Source organism: Peromyscus leucopus, chromosome 19 (assembly GCF_004664715.2).
Source record: "Peromyscus leucopus breed LL Stock chromosome 19, UCI_PerLeu_2.1, whole genome shotgun sequence".
NCBI classification, from domain to species: Eukaryota; Metazoa; Chordata; class Mammalia; order Rodentia; family Cricetidae; genus Peromyscus; species Peromyscus leucopus.
In genome coordinates, this window is record NC_051079.1 from 3,103,190 (window position 1) to 3,128,047 (window position 24,858).

General features: G+C 47.1%; 1 protein-coding gene and 1 long non-coding RNA gene across 2 annotated transcripts in view; one reads left to right on the plus strand and one right to left on the minus strand.

Moving 5' to 3' along the window:
- Window positions 1-24,858, plus strand: part of Lama3 (laminin subunit alpha 3) — a 226,397-nt gene that overhangs the window by 17,089 nt on the left and 184,450 nt on the right. Inside the window, 1 exon segment of the mRNA XM_028876683.2 lies at window positions 6,235-6,387. Coding sequence (XP_028732516.1) covers window positions 6,235-6,387 — 153 coding nt within the window.
- On the minus strand, window positions 20,082-24,648 carry LOC119086243. Its single transcript, XR_005089467.1, has 2 exons — window positions 24,406-24,648; window positions 20,082-20,348 (listed from the first exon to the last, which is right to left on the minus strand). It is a non-coding gene; the product is annotated as an uncharacterized LOC119086243 (long non-coding RNA).

The following is a 24,858-nucleotide window of genomic DNA, read 5'->3' on the forward strand; positions in this document are numbered from 1 at the left end:
TCGAGACTGCATTTTCAACAAGTGCCAATGGCACTTCCCAGTGGCAGTGTGCTCATGTACCAGAGCAGGGCACTTCATGTGGAGCTTCACATTTAACCCTCATGAGAACAGCATAAAATCGGCAGGATTAACACACTTAAATAAAAAGAAAACAAAGCTTGGGGGGGGGTAAGTGATGCCACTAATGTTCCACGGCTGTAATCGTGAGGGTCGGATTTGAACCTCTACCTGCTGTGGTTTGGATCTGAAATCCCTCCTGAAGGCCATGAGGTAGTGTCTTGGCTGCCGGCTGATGGATTCTGGGGAAATGGGTGGATCAGGATGGGCTTTTGGGAGGTGATAGATGTTCCTGAGAGGGGACTCAGCTGAAGGAGGGGGCCCTGGGTTGTGCTCTTAGGGATTGAGTGTATTAGTGACTTTTCTTGTTGCTGTTACAAAATACCTAACCAAACAACAAACAAAACCTTAAGGAAGTAAGGAAGGAAGAGTTTTTGACTTTACAGTTTGGGGGTGCATCATCATGACAGGGAAAGCATGGTGGCAGAAACATGAGGTGACATCACATTGCCTCAGTAGTCAGGAAGCAGAGAGAGGTGAATGCTGGTGCTCGGCTTGCTCTTCTCCTTTTTATCCCCTCTAAGACTCCAGCTCATGGACGGTGCTATCCGCACTTAGAGTATGTGATTATGTTACTGTTAAAGACTCCAGCTCATAGGCTGCTATCCGCACTTAGAGTATATGGTTATGTTACTGTTAAAGACTCCAGCTCATGGGCGGTGCTATCCGACACTTAGAGTATATGGTTATGTTACTGTTAAAGACTCCAGCTCATGGGCGGTGCTAATAGATGATCATGTTACTGTTATGATCCTTTTCCTGAGGAGATGAGATACAAATGTCTACTCATCTCAGATAGGAACTGACGACAGCAGTCATATCACCAAAGTTCAATTTGATGAGCCAGTGAGCTCGCTGAGGTACGGGAGTGTGGGTGAAGGGTGACTTAGATGATCAGGGACTCCTTGAGGGCAGCTGCACCACTGAGGCCCACCCCAGCATGGGTAACCCTTCCCCCTAGTTAATCCAGTCTAGGAAGTCCATCACAGACATGGCCAGAGGTTTGTTTCCCAGGTCATTCCAGATCCTGTCAAGTCGAAAATCCATATTCACTACCACAGGAATTCATCTTGTTCCCAGCCATTTCTCTTCCCCTGCCTCTTTCCTGGCTTCCTGGTCACCATGAGGTGACCAGCTTTTCTTTCTACCACAGGCTCCATTCTGCCTTGTCTCAGGACCAAAGTGATGGATGGGACCAGGTGACCAAGGACTGAGACCCCCCAAACAGTGAGCCACAACTTTCCCTCCTTTTAGAGGAATTTCTCAAGTGTTTTGTCATAGCTACAGCAAAGCTCATGGACACATCTGTTCTGCTCCAAAATATACACCTCTAGAATGAGCTAGAAAGATCCACGCACCCACCCTGCCTGGAGTTTGGACCAGATGTGCACAGTTTTTGAATTACTCATTTGCATATACTTGTTTATTTTTCTTAAAGTTTTCCTTAAGTTCTTAGAACCAACCTTGAGTCCCTTGTTTTCTCTCCCATTCAAATCTTATAAGTGGAAGCCTGGCACATAGGGAGGTAATGCCCCCGCCTCTGAGCTGGGAAACGTGCAGGAGCCACAGAACTGTTCTCTGTGTGCTGTGAAGCCCCACTCACACCACACCATGCAAACTTTCAGGAACACGACAGAGTGCTTGCTTTAACGACTGTAACCCACCTGTGTGTTTGGGTGCCTCTCAACGGGAGCAGGATCTTTGCAGGGGCAGCCTGAGGTGTGGAATTTCACTGCAGGAAATTCTCCACTTTAGGGCGGGCTTAGGTTTGAGCACTGGAGATACCATAGCCTCGGGAGTCTTAGGAAATGCTGCCAGGAGAGGAGCCACTGGCAATGTGCGTGCATGGCACCTGACAGGGCTGTTGATGGATGAGTGTGGTCAGATGTTCCTCTTGCCAGGATTTCTGCACCTGATTTGAGGGCAAACATGTAAACTGCTGCCAGGCAGGACTCCTTTCTGAGCTGGGCCTCTGGGCACATCTGGTGGTGGCAGGTACTTGGAAAACAGCATAATTGCTATTCCAATTCAGCCTCACGTTCCATCCAAATCGGAGACAGGCTCTTTGATGTAACTTGCAGAGTGGATCAGCCAGGGAAGAGTACGTACAGTCTTGGGTTGTAGGTAGCATCTCTAGACCTCTGTGCAGTCCTGGTTCCAGCATGTCCTAGCTGTGTGGCCTCGGGCAAGGCACTTTAACTCTTTTTGACTTCATTTCTCCACCTTCAGGTTTCATGGGCTTTGTTATGAGCCCCAGAGTGTTGTAGATACCAAGCAAGCACATTGTAGCTTCGTGCTCCCAGCCTCCCACATGTCCATGCCATCCCTAGTCTAGCACTTTCTAGGAATATGTGATGGTCAAATGACTTCTCTGGTCTCTTAGCAACTTTCTTCAAGGGCAGATTCAACCATTAGTGTTATTTCTCTGATTTCAGCCCAGTTCTGATGCTCTGGGTTGTGAGTAATTTGGATAAATTGAGCAAAGGAATCTGTTCAAACAGAAAACCGAAAGTTCTGTCGGGGTTACTGTTGGAACCAGTGCCTATGTAATTAGAACCATACAGTGTTTGCATTGTAAATTCAGTGCAGAGTACGACATGCCAGAGGCTGTGTAGCCTAAGACATTGTCAAGAGTGTGGGGAGCTAGCAGAGATGAGATGTCCATCCGTCCATCCGCATGAAGAAGATGCTGCTGCTGAGCTACTGGATGGATGCTGGCTTATCTCCTATGCACTACCAATGCTGGAGTCTTATGCTGGCTATTTATTTAAAGAGTCCTCCCTCCCTCCCTCCCTCCCTCCCTCCCTCCCTCCCTTATAAAAATTGTGTGTGTTTCTGTCTGCCTGTCTGTCTGTGTGAGTGTATGTGCACATGGATGTGCAGATGCCCAAAGAGGCTAGAAGAGGGTGTTGGATCTCTTGGATCTGAAGTTATAGGTATTTGTGAGCTTCATGATGTGGGTGCTAGGATCTGAACTCTAGCCTCAAGTCCCCTTAATTGCTGAACTGTTTCTCCAGCCCTTATTCCCTTCCCTTCTAGCCCCTCCATTGCATTTTCCGCTTCCTACATCCTCGACTGACGACAGCCTCAGCGCAACTGAGAGTGAATCTTTTGTCCCGTACATCTTTGTGTGTTGGAAACTTCTGGTGCAGAGTACCCGCAACAGTTGCTTGCTGTGTGTACAGGGAATATTCACTCTTTGTGCCGCTTTCCTCCTGATTTGTTTGTGGTTGTTAAAAATACTGGGGTTCAGACGCAGGCTTCGACTAAGGATTTCTCATTACCTTCAGTTTATGACATGCTCCTATGGCCCTTTTATGGCGAGTGTGTGTGTGTGTGTGTGTGTGTGTGTGTGTGTGTGTGTGATAGTTTAATACTAAAGTAAACATACATGAAATGCATGAACTTGCTACCAAAACCAAAAGCAGAACCTAAATGATGGCCCACGTGGTAGCATATGCCCTGTCTCCACTGTCTCCAGTTACTTGAACCCCACCCTGGACCCTTCATTAACTATTTGTTTCCCTCCAGTTCCTTCTTTCCTTTTGTTTTGTTTTCTTCTTTGACACAGGGTCTCACGGTGAGGCCCAGGATGGGCCTCAGGCTCGGGAGGCTTGTGCCACAGTGTGAGGGTTTCTGTTGCTGTGAGGAGACACCATGACCACCGCAGCTCTTAAACGGAAAACATTTCATTGGGGCTGGTTTACAGTTCAGAGGTTCAGTCCATTATCATCATGGCAGGCAGCGTAGTAGTGTGCAGGCAGATGTGGTGCTGGAGAGCCCACCATCTCGCAGGCAACGGGAGGTTGAGGCACTGGGCATAAGCCCCAAAGCCCACCCCCACAGTGACGCACTTCCTCCAACAAGGCCACACCTCCTAATAGTGCCACTTCCTATGAGATTGTGGGGGCCAATTACGTTCAAACTATAGCACACAGCTTCCTGAGTGCTGCAATTACAGGCATACACCTCCATGCCCTGCTGCCTCTTTGAAATAGTTTTTATTATATCCATATATTTTCTGAAGAATAAAGGCTTTCATTGTGGGTTGCTTTTAATTTTAATGCTGTTTTCACTAACGTATTTCCAAGATCCTTGCTGAATCTCTTCCTTTATTTACTGCTGTCCACTTATGGAGTGGCCATGCCATTCTTGAATGACCTGCTTTCCCGTAGCCAGGCAGGGTTAGTCTCAGGAGTTTGCCCTTGTGAAGAGGCTGCAATAAATATTCTTGCAGTTGATACCATCAAAAATGTACACGCCATTCTTTCTGAGTTCTGAGCTGAGGAGTTGTATTCCTGTGTTCTAAGTGTGAATCTACTTTAGGAGTGATGCCAAAGCAGCTTCTCGAGTTTTTATACCAGTTCACACCCTCTCTGATACTTGCTGCACTGTAAATCTGGGCAGCCTGAGTGTGTGTGAGATCTACTGCATGTGGTCTGCTACAACTGTTAACGGTGATGGTGGGAGATACATTCTCCAGTCTTTACCGCCTCCTCTGTGAGACGTCTGGCTTTTTTGTTTGTTTGTTTGTTTGTTTTGTTTTTGTTTTGTTTTGTTTTTCAAGACAGGGTTTCTCTGTGTAACTTTGCACCTTTCCTGGAACTCACTTGGTAGTCCAGGCTGGCCTTGAACTCACAGAGATCCGCCTGGCTCTGCCACCCCGACAAACAGTCGCTGCGGAAATACTCAACTGCCTCAGATCCACCAAAGTGCCTGCCTTACTGAGAAGTCCTAGAAGTGTCTTTATGTAATATCAAAAGATAAACATCTGCACAGACAGCTCAGCACATGGGAAGGAGCAGTTGTACACCACATGAAAACATTTTGTGCACGAGCACATTTGTCTCCACACCAGAGCCAAGCTTATCTCTGAACATTTGAGAATTACTGAAGATGCCGGAAGAGCTACCCATTTGTCACAGCGTGCTTCTGAGGAGGGGGTGAGCGTAACTTTGCTCCTGTGCCTTCCCTCTCTTTCATGCTGCTTATACTCTGGGATAACTTAGTTTGGAGTGGAGTAGTTCAGTCTCTGAGGTCCATCCCTGGTGAGGAAGCAGGACTCTGAGCTGGGCAATGTCGGGAGGCAGAGGCAGGTGGATCTCTGTGAGTTCAAGGCCAGCCTGGTCTACAAAGTGAGTTCCAGCACAGCCAGGACTACACAGAGAAACCCTGTCTCAAAAAACCAACGTGTGTGTGTGTGTGTGTGTGTGTGTGTGTGTGTGTGTGTGTGTGTATGTGTTCCAAACACAGGGAAGACCAAGGCTCAGCTCTTTGGCTGGTAAACAGCTGTAAACTTCTGCATTGAAAAGCACAAAGTAGAACAAAACAGAAATCAAAACCATCTGCCTGCCAAAGAGAGCAGCTCATTTAGGGGCTGGCTATTCTAACACCAGACATCACCCCAGGTAAAAACACTCCACTTTACCAACTGAATGAGCTGCTTCTCACTCAGCACTCACAACCTCATCTCACCATTGATCTCTGAAGTCTCCTTCAGTGCTTAGGTCAGTAGGGACCGGCTGGCCCCCGTCTTTGCTCATGTTGGCTGTTCAACTTGGAACACTTTCTTGTCTGAGGCTAGAGACCATTTACCAGAGACCTCTTTTCCACTCTCTCCAGGCAGTCCACGGTGGACTGTGCTCCGCCTGAGACCTCGGCATCGGATACTGTGCAGAGGCGCCTGCTGGGTCCTAGGCTTCCCCGCTCTTGTTTGTACACTTAGTGCCTCTGCTGGGATTGTGAAGGGAATCCTCCCTGTACCAGTGCCTCACACAGAACTGCTAGGATGGGGATTTAGAGTCCAGGGGGCGTGTTAAGGAGAAAACCTTTGCATGTCCAATACAGAAAGCTTTTTGTAGAGCCTTGTGTGAGTCGAGGTACACAGAGCTATGATGGACAGAAGGAAACAACCTGAGCTACAGGTAACATGGTTTCACACCAAGTGAAAAAGAAAATCCCTGCCTGATTGCGGTCTTCAGAGCTGCATATTGCCATGTAGCTCTACAGCATCTGTAAGCTAGCAGACAGCAGTCTTGGTGTGACCATTTCTTTTGCTAAACTGATGCAAAAACATTCCTTGAAATGTTTAAAAAGACCTTTTCTTCTCCTCCTCAGGGCCAGTTCTGTGACTATTGTAATTCTGAGGATTCCAGGAAGGCACATCTGGCCACCCATGCGATTGATGGATCTGAACGTTGGTGGCAAAGTCCCCCTCTCTCTTCAGGCATACAATACAACGAAGTAAACCTCACCTTGGATCTGGGTCAGGTGAGTTTGGCTTTTGAGTGGAACGGGATATTGGTTTGGATCACTGTTTCTGTGATGGTTTCTGACATGAAAAATTTATTGGTCAAAAATAAACTTTAGTTTTAATCCATTGTTTTCAACCCATGACATTGATATTTGCTTCCTTTAAAACCCAGACCAGCACGAGTCACCTTGTCTATGAATTACGTTTAAAACACAGTGGTGGGGATCGGAGAGCCAGCTCAGTCGGTAAAGTGCCTGCCACACAGAGATAAGGACCTGAGTCAGTCCCTCAGAATCAGTATAAAAGCCAGGCATGGTGGCGGCTGTCATCCAGTGCTGGGGAGGTAGAGACAGGAAAATCCTGGGGTTTGCTGACCAGCCAGCCTAGTCAAATCAGCGAGCTCCGGGTTCAGTGAGAGACCCTGCCTCAAAAAAGAAGATGGAGAATGATTGAGGAAGAGACTCAGTGTTGACCTCTGGCCTCCATACACAAGAGCACATATGTGTCTACATACTCTCACACATGCACCTACATGCATACACATAAATATAGAGTTGTGAATATTGTGAAAATATTCTTTGTTATTATTTTGTGTCATAATGCAAACATAAAGTTATCATTTTCACCGTTTAAGTGTATTGTTCAGTGGCGTTTACTGCCCTGACATTGCTGGACAAACACCATCACTGTCCACAGTCTGCACCTCTCTGTCTTGTAAAGCTGAAACTCCCCACCTGGCCCTTCCTCCCTCTCTCCTGTAATCCAGGCAGCCATTGTGCTACTTGCTGGGGACTGATATCTCTAGGACTGTCACATAAGTGAAATATAAAACTTGCCTTTTTGTGGCTAACCTAAGCTTTCAAGCTTTTGTACCATGTGCCAACATTTCCTTCCTCCTCTGGGCTGAATGAATAGCATTCCATGTATTTCTATCCACCATTGTATGTCTCCATTGATGGATACTTGGGTTACTTCCAGCTTTGGGCTATTGTGAATAGTGCCATCAAATACATGGGTGTGGTGATTATATTTTTATTGCATTCTTCTTCCTGGAAATTCTGAATCACTGAACAATGAATACCATAATTTGGAGCCTTATTTGGCCAACTGGTCCACAGGGAGGCAGGCTTGAGGTCTATCCTGTGTAGGCTATGAGGGTCCCAAGATGGATGGATGCCCCTGGTGCATATAGCATACAGTCGATTCCCTTGCCCTTGAGCACAGGCAGCATTGTGACTGTCATAGATGTGACTCCCATACTTAGGTGGCATCGTATGACAAGCATGAGGAATTTTTGTGAATGCATTTATGGTTCCGTAAGCCAGTTGATTCAAATGGGGAAGTTTTCTCTGATGAGTAGAGTTTCCAATGGGATTGTACCTTCTGAGGGGAGACATTTGACCCTTGCGAGACTCCCCTACTGGCCTGAAAGGCAGACACTGTCAGGTTGTGTACTTCCCCTAGGGACAACCATGGGGGCAAGGATCTGAAAGTAGGCTCCCAAAGTTGAAGGTGGCCCCAGCCAGCAGCCGACAGAGCAGCGTCCAGCCGACAGCCTGATTGCACTTTTGATCTTGAGCAGAGAACTTGGCCAAGCCGTGCCTGACTCCTAGCCAGTACTTTGAAATAATAAATGTGTTATTTCAAGACATTAAGTTTAAGGTACGTCGTTATGCCCAAGCAGAAAATGAATACAACTTATTCTCCCTGAGGAAGTTCAGACTCTTCCTTTTACCTGTATTTATTACATTTCTTCCATGTGCCAAACACTGCAGTAGGCACCTGGGATATATCACAGATCCTAAATGTATACATAGTAAACTCGTGTAGTGTGTTTGAAACTGAAAAGAGCAATGGAGGACTGAAAAAGCCAAGTAGGCTAAGGTGTTGTGTGTCAGGGACCATTGTAGCTGCTGCTTTTTCTGGCTCTTCAGAGCAGAGGTTACTGTGAACTACAGTTGAAGCAGAGTTCTGAAGCATGTGAAAGGCTGTGTCAAGCACATAGATGTCTGTAGCACGGATCCTAATTGGTCTTATTAATAATAACCCGGAGTCAGATATCAGGGTGAAAGCTGAAAGATCAGAGAAGCAGAACAGCCAGCCACTAGTTCTTACCTCTATGAAATCCTCAGCCTGAAAGGGAGATGAACTCCTGTCTCCTCCTGCCTTATATTCCTCTCTCCACCCAGCCATATCACTTCCTGTCTCCACCTCCCTAGTGCTGGGTTTAAAGTTATGTTTGTTTCTCATTCAGACTGGATCAATCTTGTGTAGACCAGGCTGGCCTTGAATTCACAGAGATCCGTCTGCCTCTGCCTCCCAAGTGCTGGGATTAAAGGCGTGCGCCACCACTGCCTAGACTCTATGGTTATCTAGTGGCTAGCTCTGCCCTTTGGTCTTCAGGCAAGCTTTATTTGTTAAAGCACAAACAAAATATCACCACAGATGCGTGTCACCCAGACAAAGGGAACAGCTCTCCCAAACCCCTAAGACAGAGTTTATATGAAAAGCAGAAGACCAGAATGAGCAAAGGAGGAGGTGGTAGAGGGAGAAGGGGTCGAGGAGGAACAAGCCACAGGTGACCAGAAAATGAAGCGAGAGTCAGCTGGGGGTTTTGAGTCTAGAATGGACACTCGCTGCGTATCTTAAAGTCATCTCTTTGGGTGTTCTGTAGGGGCGGATAAGGAGCTGAGTGGGAGGAAGATAACCAACCACAGCCCATGAGGGAGGTGCTGGTAGCAGCCGTGGGAGCCGGTGATTGGATGATAAAGCTGCCGTGATGTCGTAGTGGATTGTAGTGGAGTTAGGGAAAGGGAGGACTTAGGGATGACTCCCTAGACGCTTGAGCACCACTGTCGACAGAAACATCTGTGGGAAGACCGCACGTCTGGTGCTGTGGCTCTGGAGGGCTCTCTGGGGGAGAAGTAGAAGTTGAATGTAGATTCCTTTGGTCTCGTCTGTGCTGGCTTCTCCCAGCAGCTTCTCAAGTCTGTTGACTTAAGCTTTCCATCTGCTTTGAACATTTCAATTATTTCATTGAATAATTCTCAGTACGTTTCCTTTTGGGATTCTGACAACAAATGTTAGCTTTAAATTTTTTCTGTGTGTATGTGTGCATGTGTGTTGGTGCTAGTGTTTACCACATGTGTGCAAGTGTCTGCAGAGGTCAGACCCTCGCCCTCAGGAGCTGGAGTCACAGGCTGCTGTGAGCCACTGGACATGGGTGCTGGGAACTGAACGTGAGTCCTCTACAAGAGCAGCAAGCCCTCCTAACCGCCCAGCTGCCTCCCCAGCCCCAAATGCCAGCTCTTCCGTCACTGTTCTCCAGTTCTCTGGTGCTGTGCTCTTCTTTATTTTCCAGTTGATTCTTTTCCTTTTTTCCCCAGCTGAGACGGTTTGTCCTGACTTCAAATCCACAGATTATTTTGTATTTTGCCCCAATTACATTCTCAGGCCTACAGAGAAAATTTGAACTTTGCCTCCTGTGCTTTTCAGCTCCCTTTTCTACTTGTTCTTTGTTGTATGTTTTATTTATTCATGGAGGGTTTTTGTTTCAGAGTACTTATGATCATTTATTGGAGCACTGTTTGTAACAGCTAAAAGTGGAAGACACTCGAAGGTCTGCCAACTGATGAATGAGTAAACCAGACACATCATATGCACACAATGGGTTGTTACCCAACAGTAAGAGCTGTAAAATCTCCATGAAAGCTTCATGAGCAAATCTTGAAAACATCATGGTGTGTAAAGGAAGCCAGTTAAGAGGCCATGTGCTCCAGCTTGTGTGAAATGTGGAGAGGCAGATCTAGAGAGAGAAACCTTAGCTTGGTGCCTGCTTGGGCTGGGGCTTCTGGAGAAAGCTGGAGAATGGCTGCTAATAGGTCTAAAGTAGAAATGTGGTTTGTGGAGGAAAGCATCGTTTAGCAGCCGCTCCTGCATGTGAGCACCGTGCGTGAGAGGAAGAACCACAGCTGCCGGTGCGGCTCCGGCAGATGTTGTCAACACTCACGTATACCACACAACACCAGTGCTGCTCTGACGAACAGGCTGTTCTTGTCGCTGTTGTGTGCAGAGCACAGCTCACCTACAAAATTCTGCTAAAAAGAAATGGATAAAGATGTTCGCTGTTCCCTGAAAATCGAAAGATACTGAGGTTTCTTAGAATGTCATTTTCATTCAGGGTGGGCCTAGTTTTATGACAGAAGGCCCTCAGCCTCCTTACTCTCTGTTGTGATGAGCAGGCCGCTCCTGACAGTATCTCCCCATCCATTTGCATGTGATTTAATTCACAGAGATTCATCATGGGTCAAAGGCTGTAGTACGCTGATTCAGTAACAGTGTGAATTAGTTTTCTTTCCCAAAGAGCTAACCTGAAGCTTATTCAGGTTTTATCAGTAATGACCAAGATTTACCTATTGTCACTTTTTTTTTTTTTTTTTAATGAGAAAAGGTCTAGCTATGTAATCCGTTCAGCCTAGGACTCAGTATCTTCTTGCCTTAGCCTCCCAAATGCTAGGACTACAGGCATATACCAGTACAAATCATGTCACTTTTTCCCCCCAGGCACTGGGAATTGTACTCAGGGCCTGACCCAGGCTGGGCACGCCTAACCTTTATTACGTCACTTTTTACCTGAGGCTTTCTGCAACGTGGAATTTTAACCCATCAAAATGATTCTCACCAAACATAACCATGCCAGTTATACTTATAGCCTTTTTAAAGGCCATTTGAAAAAGACTTGCTTTTGAAAGCACCCCTTTGATGTGCTAAAGAACCCCTAATTAAGACACTTAAATTCAGAAAACACCAACATAGGAACAAGTTAGTAATCTGCTGGTGTCTGACAGACATCAGTCATAACATGCATATTCATGAAGGCTCTCTGTCCACCCACCTCTTGGCTGGCCAGGAGCGGCTTTGTACAGTGGGTGGCTCAGTGGTCTACAGTCAGCCTGTCCCAGCCTGTGCCTCGCATCCTGCTGACTTGCTGTGTGGCCCTTTACAACACATGAGCTAGCTGGTCTGTGCTTCAGTTCCCTCGTTTATAAACCCAGGCAACCACAGGACTGTTGAGGTTTAGTGAGTTAATGGCTTCATTTCCAGACCTCTTTGGGGCAGTGATAATATTTATTTTTTTATTTAACAAAATTGTGGGAGTCTGCCGGATTCCAGCTCTGACCTGCTCTGACCTATTGAAGGGTTCTTGGGTGGAGGAGAGAGAATGAAGAAATATTAGGTAGAAAGACAGACCTAGATGACAAGGAGAAAGACAGAGACACAGGATAGCTTCGGGAGGGCCTGGGTCAATACCCAGCTGCACTAGGAATTTATTCAAAAGGGCTTTTTATATCAATGCCAAGGGGAACAGCAAAAGACATCCCTGCCTGCAAGATCAAAGCACACTGTACAGCCAACTGTAGACCCTTCAAAGACCTGGTAACCACACCCATGGTCAAATTCTCCCATTATGCAGTCCTGCTGGGTAAAGTAAGCCCAGATTCTCTGACCCTGAGTAAGTTCTCACTAGGAAGCCTCCGTGGGTCTCCACACAAAATGAAGTGAATTTCAATGAACATATTATTAAAAAGAACAGACTCATAACTTTTGTGCCTTTAGAAAACAAAAAATACTCTTCGTTTAAGATCTGGAAAAGTAATATGAATTACCCCAGACTGAACACATTTTCTCTCTTTTATGTTGGCACAGTGCGGTATGTCAAGAAGCGTGTGCTGTCATGTGCAATTCATATTTTATGCCTCATTGATATGATCTATTTTCTTAACCATAAAAATGTCGTCAAGAGGCCAGATTTCACCATTTAAAAGTCATATTAATGTCTTAGAATTAGGGAAGTGTGAATTTTGATGCATGATTGGGAAATAAAACGGATCACTGACTTGTCTCGACCAAATCAACTTTTCTCAACTTGCTGAAAGGTGAAGTTTGTCTGTGAAGAGCTGGAGTCAGTTTGACGGCTTATGTTGTCAGAGGCGAGTAGATCACTCTGCCGCCTTCGGCACTAGCCGGTGACCCATCCTCTCCCCACCACGTGTGCATGTTTTCTTTAAAACAATATTTTAAATTCTTTTGACAACTTCATATACGTATAGAACATATTATGTCCAACTCAAGTCTCCCTCCCACTGCCCCTGCTGGTTGGTGACTTTTCACTGTGTTTTACCTAAGTTAGCATCTTCAGGTCAATCTTCAGGTTTGTATCTTTGCCCGTGATCTGCTGAAGTCGTGGTGTTTCCTGGGGTTTTGCAAGTTCATCACATTGTGTGTTATTTATGAGTTTCAGGCTATAAATCCAGCGAGAACGCTGTGTCTTATGGGAAACATTAGGTCATCTAACCAGCTATGATCAGTTTGCTTTTGCGTTTAAAGTGAAATGCGGTGTTTGGCTGTTGCAAGCAGAGTCTTGGAGGCCCAGGGACATTTGTGTCTTCCAGGTGCCCTGGTGGGCAGGGTGTCTTGGTGTTATACACATGGACTTCCTGCAAGTGAGTCTTACTATGAACCCGTCACCCACTTGCCTGCTCCCTCAGGCTGGGGTCTAAGGATACATTGAGAGAACATGTGGGCGTTCCTCTGTGCTCCCTGAAATAAGGGGATCTTGGATGTTGTGAAGAATTGGCTGTCCATCAGGATGGAGAGAGTGTCTAGGAACCAGAGGGAGCAAGCTGTACCTGTTGTCCGGGAATTCACCTCAAGAAGACTTGTAAGGCTTTTCTGTACCTGTTATGTAGGCTGTTGCTACTATGTGAAAACAAAACAGAATGAAATAAACCCTGTCCCTGCCCTCAGAAGGACTGGACCCCTGCACAGATGCAGCACCATCCCGAAGGTGGACAATACCTGGTTTCCACCTCATCAAAACCAAAAGGGTTCCTTAGCAACTGTCCCCGGCTGTAGCTTCAGGAAGCCGGGGAGTGTCATCTTGTATCCGCCTGTGAGGTTCCTTTCTCATCTAATGCCTTGTACAATGTTTAACCTGCAGCAGATGCTCAGTAAAGGTTTTGCAGTTTGTGTAGAGTGAACAGAAGGTGAACCTGGATCAGTTGTCTTTTGTCAGGGAACAGAAACAATGAGAAGAAGCAGGTTGCTGTGAGTCGGAATCTCTGCATGGAGCAGGCCAGTTTTAGCTCCGCAGTTAGAGGATGGGTTCCACTATGACACCAGGTCATAGGCAACAGACTCTAACTATTCGGTAGCAGTAACACAATTAGAAAACATAGATTATGTTTGGAGCAACTTGCTATTAATAAATATGCTATGAAATCACCACAGGGGTGTTTCTAGCACAGGAATGGGTAGATGCTTCATCTGAGGGCGGGTTTACCCACACACGGGTCCATGCCTTCCACATCTCTCTTCATCTGAGGGCAGTTTACCCACACACGGGTCCGTGCCTTCCACGTCTCTCTAGTTCCCTCTCCTTACCCTACTTTACTCTTCTTACATTTGTGGGTCTGGGAATGGAATGTAGGACCTCATACATGCCAGGCAAATGCTCCACCACCTACTCCCTGACATTTAGTACATCTCGGTGCCTTCCTCCCTGGCTGATCTTGGGCTTTTTATGTAGCTGAGAATGAGTTTCAACTTCTCTGATTGTTGGAGTCCACTAGGTTTCCTAGTGGCTGTACCCAGCAGGACTGCATGGGAGGTTGATATGACCACAGGCCCGGTATTTGTGAGGGTCTAACTAGCAAGAGGGAGGTCTTTTTCTCCCTCCCTTGGCATTATTATAAATAGACCTTTGGAATAAAGTTCTGGACCCGTTTGGAGAAGGATCTAAGCCCGCCCAAGTCTATCCTGTGTTTTCTCTCTGCTTCTTAACTCTCTCTTATCCCTCATTCCTCAAGAGTTTTGGGGTAAGTAAGTGTGGGGGCTGGTCCCCTACATCTGATCTGGCTGCCTCCACCTCCCAAATACTGGGGTTACAGGTACGGCGTGGGAATTGAGCCCAGAGCTTTGTGTGCGGTGAGAAAGCACTCCACAGGAGAGCCGTGTCCTCGCCCATGTCTTGCTTCTGAAGCTCTCTGGATTCTGGCTTCTCTCCTCTCTCGCTATGCGATCCTGACTCGGCTCTTGACAACTCCTTTCACAGTGGGTTTCATCAGTCTTCACTTATTTCCAGCTTCCGCTCTCACCTCACCCTGTTTTGCAGTTGGCTGAAGGTCAGAATCCCTACGGGTGAGATGAGAAGTCGGCCATCTTTTAAGGGTCCACCTACCATATTCTCATGGCTTCCAAGGAGAAGTAAAGACCAGAGCAGGCTGGTCAGGCACACATTGGTTAGCATCTTCTAGTCACTTTCTTCCCTCTAGTTACAGAATAACGGCCATTTTCCTGACAAGACTTCTGAGCCCTTCAAAGCCTAGCCGCTTACCAACTCCTCTTCTCCACCCCCTCCCCCTGCAGTTTTACGTTTTCAGAGATGGTGTAGCTCAGGTTGATCACAAACATGCGGTCCTCCTGCCTCAGCCTCCTAAGGGCTTACATCGTAGATGTTAGCCACAATGTCTGTCTGCCAACTTCTTGGTGGCGCCCTCTCCCGCAGACTGTGTTCCACGCCAGCAGAGGCTTAACCTTGCTCCTCGAGCATCCTGTGCTGTCTCTTGCCTCTGAGCCATTTTCTGGTACAGTTCACAGTCCTCAGAATCCCTTCCCTTCCTGCCTGCTCTGGCTGCCTTCTTCCCAAGATAACCCAGTGCCGCTGCCCTCCACTCAGTGCTGTGTTACAAAGGCCATGTGAACCCCGAGCTCAAGGCCAGGGGCTGTGCAAGCAACGGTCTTTTAAATCCACAGGACTGAGAAGTCCTGGGCTGAGCGTGCCATTTCCCAGCAAACGTTGGATCATGCCGCTGTAGACTCCAACACCTCTGATTTCCCATTTGATGACATGTTTTTCTGCAATTGCAGATTATTCAATTGGAAAGGTCTCTAGAACATTTTTATTTTATTTTCCTTCTAACTTGCACCACAAATACAACAGATAAAACAGAAAATACACTAAATGCATTTTCTGTCCAAACAGTCAGGGGCTGTGAGCAGACAGCATATGCCTCAGAAACATGTGCAGGGATAAAAGCTGAACTGGGAAGGAGCAACACTGGGGGATGAGGCGCTTCCTTCTGGAATTTTCTCTCAGTCTCTACATAGGGAAGTTAATGTGATAAAGTGATCCGTGGGGGCCACTGTGACACACTTGGTGACTTACCAGAAAGCCCTGGCTCACCCACAGCTAGGACTCTGCCTTTGGTCACCTTGCAGGACAAGGCCATTGTAAAGTCAGAGGGTTTTTCTGTCCAGGGGAAGTGAGAGCCAGGGTGTGGAGCACACGGGAAGCCTGCAGACCCGGGTGTGGCGTCGGGAGGGAAGCTCCTGGCTGCTGAGTCAGCCCAGGTCTTGCAGGCTCTTACAGGGCAGTAAATACTTAGGATCATGGGTCATGCTGAGAAGAGAAAGCTAAACAGAAACTATGTCTTTGTGCATTAAAAGAAGGTTAATCCTATTTCTATACAATTGAGGAGATATATACGAGCAGCTGGGGAACTGGCAAGGAAGGAAGGAAATGTAGAATATTTTTATTTGCAAATGAAATCACTCTAATCAACTCACAATAAAAACATCACAGAGCAGGTTTCAGGAAGCTACTTAAACATTTGCCCAGTTCCAAATCTCAGTGAATTTCCACGAAGTTACAATGGCCAACCTGGAGCTGCGAAATGTCGGTTAACAGGTTTACACTTTCACTAGTAATTACGTTTTTATTCACTTTTCTGCCACGACAAAAAACAAAACAAAACAAAAACAAAAAAACTATGATGGAGCTGAAACTGGCAAAATAATAGTTCTATATCCTTTTTCATGACTCATATGACCTTTTGCCTACATTCCATCCTTTTTCTGCAGGGTGGCCTTGCCCCTCACCTATGAAGAAGTTACTGCCTTCTTTCCTCCCCTCCCCTCCCCTCCCCCCGTCCCCTCCCCTCCCCTCCTCCCTTTCTCTCCTTCCCTCCTCTTACCACCTCTCTTCTTTAAAAATACTTTAATTATATTTTTACTTTTTTGTGTGTATTTGTGTGGGCATATGTGCTCTTTTGTAGATGGAAGTTTTCCCGTGTCCCGCCTGGTCCAGTTGCTCGGTCCCAAGTAAACACACAGAGGCTTATATTAATCACAAACTGTATGGCCTATGGCTCAGGCCTCTTGCTAGCTAGTTCTTTCATCTTAAATGAACCCATTCCTATTGATCTTTATGTTGCCACATGGCTGTGGCATTACTGGTCTGCTGGCATCTTGTTGCTCCTTGGGCGGCAGACTGGCGTCTCTTCTACTCCTCCTTTCTCCTCCCTGTCTCTCTCCTTGGATTTCCCACCTACCTCCAAGTTGCCTTGCCACAGGCCAAAGCAGCTTATTTATTAGCCAATGGGAGCAACACATATTTGCAGCGTACAGAAAGACATCCTCAGCCGTTCATTCTTTCTGCCACATGGATCCTGGGGATCAGACTCAGTGGTTAGGACTGGAGCCAAGTGCTGTTCCCCACTGAGTCAGTTTTCTGGCTTGTCTCTCCTCCTTTAGAGACACGGTCATATCTAGGCTGGCCTCGAACCCACAGTGTAGCTCAGGCTGGCCTTGAACTCTAATCCTCTTTGCCTCAGCCTCCCCAGTGCTGGTGTTAGAGAGGGAAACTTAGCATGTTCTTGGGAAGCATCTCGCCTTTGGTTGTGAGAGTAGTCAGGCCTGGAAGGAGGCGAAGGCATAGGCTGGGGCTAGCTGGGACCAGGCGTCTAGGGGCTAGTGATGATCCTAGTCAGTAGGGAGGACTCACTGTCTATGGTTAGACTCTTGTGCTCATTGGAGCATTATAAAGCACTAACAATATTCCTTGAGGGAAAGATGACTGATGTTCATCCTTCCTACCCTGGCTTTCCACCAGGCTTCAGCTTAGAGCAGTGGTTCTCAGCCTTCCTAATGCTGTGGCCCTTTAATACAGTTCCTCATGTTGTGGAGAGCTCCCAACCATAAAATTATTTTTTGTTGCTACTTCATAACTAATTTTGATGCTGTTATGAATTGTAATGTGTTTTCCAATGGTTTTAGGTGACCCTTGTGAAAAGGTCATTCAAATCCCAAAGGGATCATGACCCACAAGTTGAGAACCACCAGCTTAGAAGCTTGTCTCTTCCAAGTGAGCGAAGTGTCTATAAACACATTCACCCCACATTCTGGGGACTCAGGGCTGACAGAACATCTTCCCAAAGATCTATACTTTAAGAAACTTACCATGCTTAGTACGGAAGGACTGTTTTCAGAAATTTCACATGCAGAAATTAATGAGATAAACACTAAAGTGTTTAATCCAGGATATTTAGCCAAGCTTTGTTTATAATTGTAGAAAATGGAGAAGAATCTCGATGTGTAATAAAAAATCATTCACACACAGACATTCTAATGATGCCATAGGGTTGTAGCCAAGCTCTGAATAAATCCATGTGTTATTATAAAGAAAAAATGTGTGTGTGTGTGTATACACTGTTTGTTATATATATGCACAAAATATATGTATACATATACATACACATGATATGTATTTAGTATGATAAGATGTTATATTGTAGTAAGAATGATTTATATATAAACCAAGAACAAAGTTAAGGGGAAAAACATCACTGAAATGCTAGGTACTTCTCTGGCTGGAGTTATTATCTATGATTTTGACTTTTTTCCATAACTCTCACTTAGATCATAGGCTTGTGTGTACCAGGCCTTTTCTTTTGGGCCACAAACCAGATCCCAAACCGTGACACAGAGACTTATTAGTTATGAATGCTTGGCCCTGCTTAGGCTTCTTCCTTAGTATGAGCAGCCATAGTCCTTACCACCAGGATGTTTTCTGCTCCACCTCTCTCTTTCTGAGGAGTGAGCCCCCAAGCTACCCCTAGTCCAAATGTTCCAGACTTTAGGAATTCCAGACGGAGCGTCCCGTGTGACACACACCCCGAGTGAGATGGTACAGCTTCCTCACCGACCTGCAGCGTCACAAAGCAGCCAGCTGGAGCGTTCACTTCTCTCCCTGGCCTCCCACAATCCTCCTTGCTGAGCAGGTTCTCACCACTCATCACCTGCTGCTACCACGCTTTTCTCAGGAGCTCCCAGAGAGGTGGATGGAGAAAGCAAGGGGAGCCAGAGCTGGGAGACTCCCTTTCGGGGTCCATCTAAATGGCCAGACCCAGGGGGCCCTGGGCGGTTGAAATCTAGACTGAGGCTTTAGCAAAGTCTGTGAAGTAGGTGAGAGAGAGAGAGAGAGAGAGAGAGAGAGAGAGAGAGAGAGAGAGAGAGAGAGAAGCTGGGACAGTGAGCAGAGGCGCAGAGAAGCCGAGCTCACTGCCCGGCTGAGGTGAAGTAAGGGACACCTAGGACAGAGCCCAGCCTCCTTGCTCTAGAGGGAGCCGTGGTCAGGGATGTAAGGAAGACTGATGTTTTGTGAACTCCTGTGTCATAGAGGAAGACATGAGCCCACATTGCCAGGCCTGACTGTCTCTCAGCTCAGGGCCTGGGCAGAACTGGGCTTAAAGGTGTCTAGTGGTTCAGCATGGAAACCTAAATCTATGGATGCTCAAGTCCCTTCCGAAAATGGAGAGCTGTTTGCATATAACCTGTGCATGGTCTTCCTGGAACCGTCTCTGTGATACCCAGTACAGTGTTCATGTTGCATTATCTGCACATGCTCAGTGAAGAGGCGGTATTCCCCCCAGATCTGATAGACTTAATAACGGCTGATTCAATCTGCAGAAGTGGAACCATGGACACAGAGAGCCAAGCACATTTGGAATAGGTTGGCCTGGCATCTTGCCTGGGCTGCCCAGTTTACTCCTATTAGTCGGTCACTATGTTGACAGCATAAGACCAGGTTTAAACTCATTACTCTCTAAGTTAGCAAGTCACTCAGTTCTGGACACGGCTTCCTTCCATACAGTGACAACAGGCTCCTCCACATGAGCCTCTGGGAATCTGGCCCCTCCTGGGTCCACACAAGGTAATGAGGACAAGGCATATTGGGCCATCTGGGAAACTCGCTCCCTCTGCTGGTTGTGGGTGTCTCCCTGACCCCAGCTTTGCCCTAGTAACAACATCAGTACCTTCCGACCCAGGGTAGGGACAGTCCTTAGGTCTTCTGAGGCCCCAGATTCTTTTCCATCATGGAAAGGCCTCCATTCTCCCAGCCTACTGCCTTCTAAAAAGTTGTTTTTATCAAGCATGCTTCAGTTACTTGTTTCTAGAAGGTTCTCTGTCTCCTGTTGTGACACTGTGTGGCAGTCAGCACTGGTGGGACACATTGTGACAGTCGGCCCCTAACTTGCAGAGGACACTTGTCTGCAGATGGAAGGTCCCCAGATCCCCAGGGCACATCTCTGGAAGAATGAAAGGAAATTATCGAGGTGGCATGGCAGGGGTGAAGAATTCACTCAGGTGTGTGTGTGTGCATGTGTGTGTGTGTGTATGCATGTGCATGTGAGTGTGTGTGTGTGTGTGTATATGTGTGTGCGTGTACGTGTGTGTTCCATCCCTACCCACCATTTTCCCTTGCCTTCCTCCTCCTCCTCCTTGACTTTGACATCTCACACTGTTTTCTTCCCACCCTTACACACGCCTTAAACCCTCCCTCTCCACTGTGCCTTTTAACAGAATGGCCGGATTGATGAAACTGTAGAGCATATTTACTGTTTCCACGCAGTCATATCTTCGTATATAAACACTTCTTGTGCAGCATGAAGCATTTATGAGTCACCTCAAGAAGCACGGTGCAGTTCCGTGGCAAACACTTGAGCTCTGCGGGCCGGCTAGAGCTGGTTTTTGGGCTTCTGTTCAAGTGGATTGTCGCAGAGAAGCCAGCGTTGAGTGGAATGACCAGCATCAAAGTCTGCTTGAGGAATGTGCCAGGTTATAGGTTTCCCTCTACAGCCTGCCGGGGATAAAGAGGTGGTGTTATTTAGCTTTCTCTTTTCCTTCTGTAAAATGTAGTTTTCTTGTTTGTTTAGCGGGGGACCTCAACCCGTGGGTCTCAACCCCCTAGCTGTGTCTGATGTTTACATTCCGGCTCATAACAGCAGCAAAATTACAGTTAGGAGGTAGCAAGGAAGATAATCTTATGGTGTGGGTCACCACAGCATGAGGAGCTGTATTAAAGGGTCGCTGTGTTAGGAAGGTTAGAACCACTGGTTAGTGTGCGTTTATGTGTGTGTGTGTGTGTGTGTGTCCGTGTGGTACACATGTGCCACAGAGCATGTGTGGAGGTCAGAGGAGACCGCGTGTGAGTCAATTCTCTTTCTATACTACATAGGTTCCAGGGAGCAAACTAAGGTTGTCAGGCTTGGTGGCTGGCGCCCTTACCCACTGGGCAACCCCTCCAGCCCAGCTCTCTGTTTCTAAGTTGATTTCATTTTTTTCCCCTTAGATCAAAAATATCTTTTGATGCTGAGACCTTGCTAGCTTTTGTGCTGTTCCTAAGGAATTTTCTTTTGCTCTAAAATTATTCCAGTAGCAGCAAGATACCTGTGTGTGCTGATAGCCAGGAGAAGGTTTGGGTCTAAACAGATGAGGATTTACCCTTAGCATCCACACCTGTGTGCAGTGAGCACACCTGGTCACAGCCACGCTGGGCCCGGCCACAGGCTGTCCTAGAATGGCTACCCACTACATACACTATCTGATCACACTACCATTAGCAGCCACAGCTCCATACTCTACCATCAGCCTCATCAGAAACAAAAGGAACGCTTCCCCATCTGCCCAGCTCCGGTGTTTCGATTCATACTGGATAGGGACGAGGGATGCATTCTCAGCAGACCCTTTTGAAATTTCGCGCCAACAGTAAGGACTATTCCCTTACAGACGAGCACTGAAGCGCAGAGGGATAAAGTGGCCCCACAACTTGACCTCTTCAGAGGTCACAGGGTCTGGTTCCAGATCCAACAGTCTCAGTTCTTATGACACGATACACTGACCATAGAACATGGAATGTTGTCTAACATACTGCTTTTCATGTATGTAAATGGGCTATTGCGTCTAGTTTGATGTCGTGTGAGCATACGCCTCACATTATTGAAACCCCATCCATGTTCATCCATGACTCTGCTTTCTTGTTCTGATGGTTCCAGAGGTGGCATTTGTATGGTCATTAGTGAGATTGAATTTCCGTGTTCTATTATTGGATATAATATTACCATGGTGTAAAACATTCAGGTATAAATGTTTTATGCTGAAAGCCATACAAAATATTTAGAATTAGTATTGTATTTTTCTAAGAAAATATCTACTAAGAATTATCCCCTCAGCTTCAAAAGCACAGGATCTTCTGCTGCAGCTATGGAAGCTTTTATACGTGGTTGCCAGATGAACCAACCCTGAGCTTTAGGAGAAAATCCCTTCGTACCTGTGTAGTATTTGGGGTGTAGGGAACACAGCTACTTTGGGGACAAAGACAGATAATTGAGAGGATTGGCAGGCTCTAGGTTTCGCTCTTGGAGAGTGAGCAGAGCCAGCCCTGGTGTGGAGGCTGGAGTGACGGAATTTGGGGTTCAACCCACAATAGCCTGTCTCTCTCTTGTAGAATCCTTAGCTGCTTACTAATGCTTACCCTTCCTCAGATGCAGACCTCATCCTGTGGGTGGTGAGGCTGGACTGGGTTTTCTCTATGCTCTTTGCTGGCACAGATGATGTTTCTCCGCACTGAGTCCCCTTCTCAGCCAGTGTGGGGGAGATTAAAACTGCTCGCACACCTACCAGGATGCCTGGAGCCAATTCTCCTCGGGCTACTGGTTCTAGTTCCCCATTTATCCCACATCCTATGTGGTGGGTCTGTCTGGCCGCCCTGCCCACCTCCTTGGCTCCTTTCTACTTTATGTCCCCTCTCTGGTACATCCTCATGTCTAAATATAACATCTCCCAGATGGATTCCCGGCAACTGACCTCAACTTCTGACCAAGGCTCAGCTGGGCACAGACCCACTTCTGGTACCCATCAGGTATGGAGGGTGTGGGGCTCATGGCCAGCCATCTACCTGCCCCCCGTTTTGCTACCCCCGAGCTTTCCTGCACATTTCCCACACATGGTCCTGCCGTGAAGAATGCCTGCTGGGGGTCTTCACAAAATCCAGGACAGCCAGGTGGGAACATCTGGGACACAGGCAAGTTCACTGTTCGATAGTCCCCTGGGATGCCCTTCCTACAGTGGCAGGGACTTGTTTTATGCCAAATAAGCACACTCCTTAAGTTCTGGCCGCCTACCAGCAATGCCTTCGTCCAAGTAAAACGCAGGCTGTGTCCTGACTGAAGGCTCCGGGTGCCAAATGTTCCTGCCCGGGATAACCCAGACTACACCCTGCGTCCTCAGGGCAGACACTTCCTTAATTGCTTTTGTGAGGTTGCTTGTTTTTGCACAGCACTTTTGAAGCAGATGCAGACATCTAATCAGGGAGCAATGGCAGAGCCGGGACCTGAAGGTTGAGCAGGAGTGTTAGCAGGCATCTTGGGGGCTGCAGTTAGGCTTCAGTGGGGGTCACTTGGAGTTGAGGGGAAGTGAGGCTCCCCTAAGTGGGATATCCAGTCGACACCTGAGTGTATGGCTGTGAAGTTGGCTGGAGGGAGACGTGGTTGTCAGTACCATACGATGGAAGTGAATGTAGATGGGGAAAGGATCTTGGGCAGTTGGAGGAGAGAAGGGGATGAGCTAGCTCATGGCAGTTTGGAGCTACATGGGATAGGAGAGGTGTGGAAGGTGGGAAAGAAGGAGTGTGACTGGAACAAGACAGTTTTTCTCTTTTGTGAAATGACAGACACATTTAAAAGCCAATGGCATGACTCCATAGAAGGCCAGGAGAGTGAGATTTGGAATGTGGGATGAGCTTTTGACAGACAGTTTTTCCCTCCCCTGGTTCAGAGGTAAGCAGGGTGTGTGTGCAGATGCTACCGTAGTCAGATTTGTATAAGAGAAGGTGTGTGTGTGTGTGTGTGTGTGTGTGTGTGTGTGTGTGTGTGTATGCACATGTATTACTGGCAACAGAGAAAAAGCAGCCTTCAAGAGTGCTTCTTCCACAGCAGTGGGAGTTGGGGAACAAAGACAATCAGGGTCAGGACCCAGGAAGCTGCACAGTCAGAACCAGAAAGGCAGTGGAAAGCCTGGAGTCCATCTTCAAGGTCACTGCTGAGGCTAGATGCTGCTTGCTGCCACTTGTCCTGATCCCTTGGTTAGCCCTGGGTCTAGATCCTGGGCTCAGTAGGCCCCTGCTGGGATCAGCCATTGTCCCCAGAAGCCAGACAGTGCTATCTGCCCTGCTTCTGGAAAGAACCTTTTAGTGTCTGCCTTTTTGTGTTTCTTGCTCTAGATGCAAAGTCTTGGAAGGAGACATCAGTGCACTGAGCCCAAGGCATGGGCCCATCTGCCTTCCCTGTAGGGAGCTGGGAAAATTGGCACCTGAAGCATTTCAAGTAAGAGTCGCATTCCGTTCACAGAAACGTTCAGGTGACAGGAAGGACATTTAGGTTCCCAGAAGTCAAACAGAGGAAGGACAGATAGCCTGTCTCTAGCCAGACTCTGGGCAGGTGCTGAAGGACCCCGTGTGGCACCCACAATACCCAGAGGACAGACTCCAAACCCCAGAACTTGGCTGCAATCTTTCTCAGAGATCAGGTGGATGCTGTTGTATGGGCTTGTCATTGTGACAAGCAATAGGACATCTTGCGGCATACATCTGTAGTCCTAGCACTTGGGAGGTAGAGGCAAGAGGATTAGGAATTCAAGGCCAGCCTAGACTGCACGAAAACCTGACCCCCCCAAATAAATCAACTAAATGAGTATCCACACTCTAGAGGCTTTAGTATTCAGGAAGTAGAGATAGTAAAGGTCAGAGGATGTTCTAAGAATCTTTGATCTGAGGCTGGGCTGGTTTGAAGTCAAACTTCATGTGACAGCCGATTCTCAAAATAAACACGCTGGTAAAACTGAAAATGCTGAGCCAGTACCTTTGGCCATCATTATGGCTTCTAGAAATACACAGATGTCAAAAATACACAGCTGTCTCCAGACCTTCATCTCCTTCCTGTGTTGAGGTGCTCTGATGTAGGCACACCTATTTACTGTGACATCACTTGAGTAATTGACTCTTTAATCCTTATAAGACCAGAAAGGCAGTAGCCAGAGCTGGAGAATGGGGGAGCAGGGAGATGTCCATCAAGGAATATATTGTCTCAGTTGGACAGGAAGAATAAGTGGTTGGTATTTTAGGTGATGTGAACAAGCTTAACTCAGTAGTCTCACACTGTAGGTGGGGTGGGGGAGGGGGTGGCTCCATGGCAGAGTACTAGTGTGAGGTCATGTCTTTAACCCCAGTACCACACAAACACTTCCTCAGTACCGTTGTTACTACTGTGCCAAGTCCTACTGGTTTCACAGTGCATACACTTATTATGGCATCA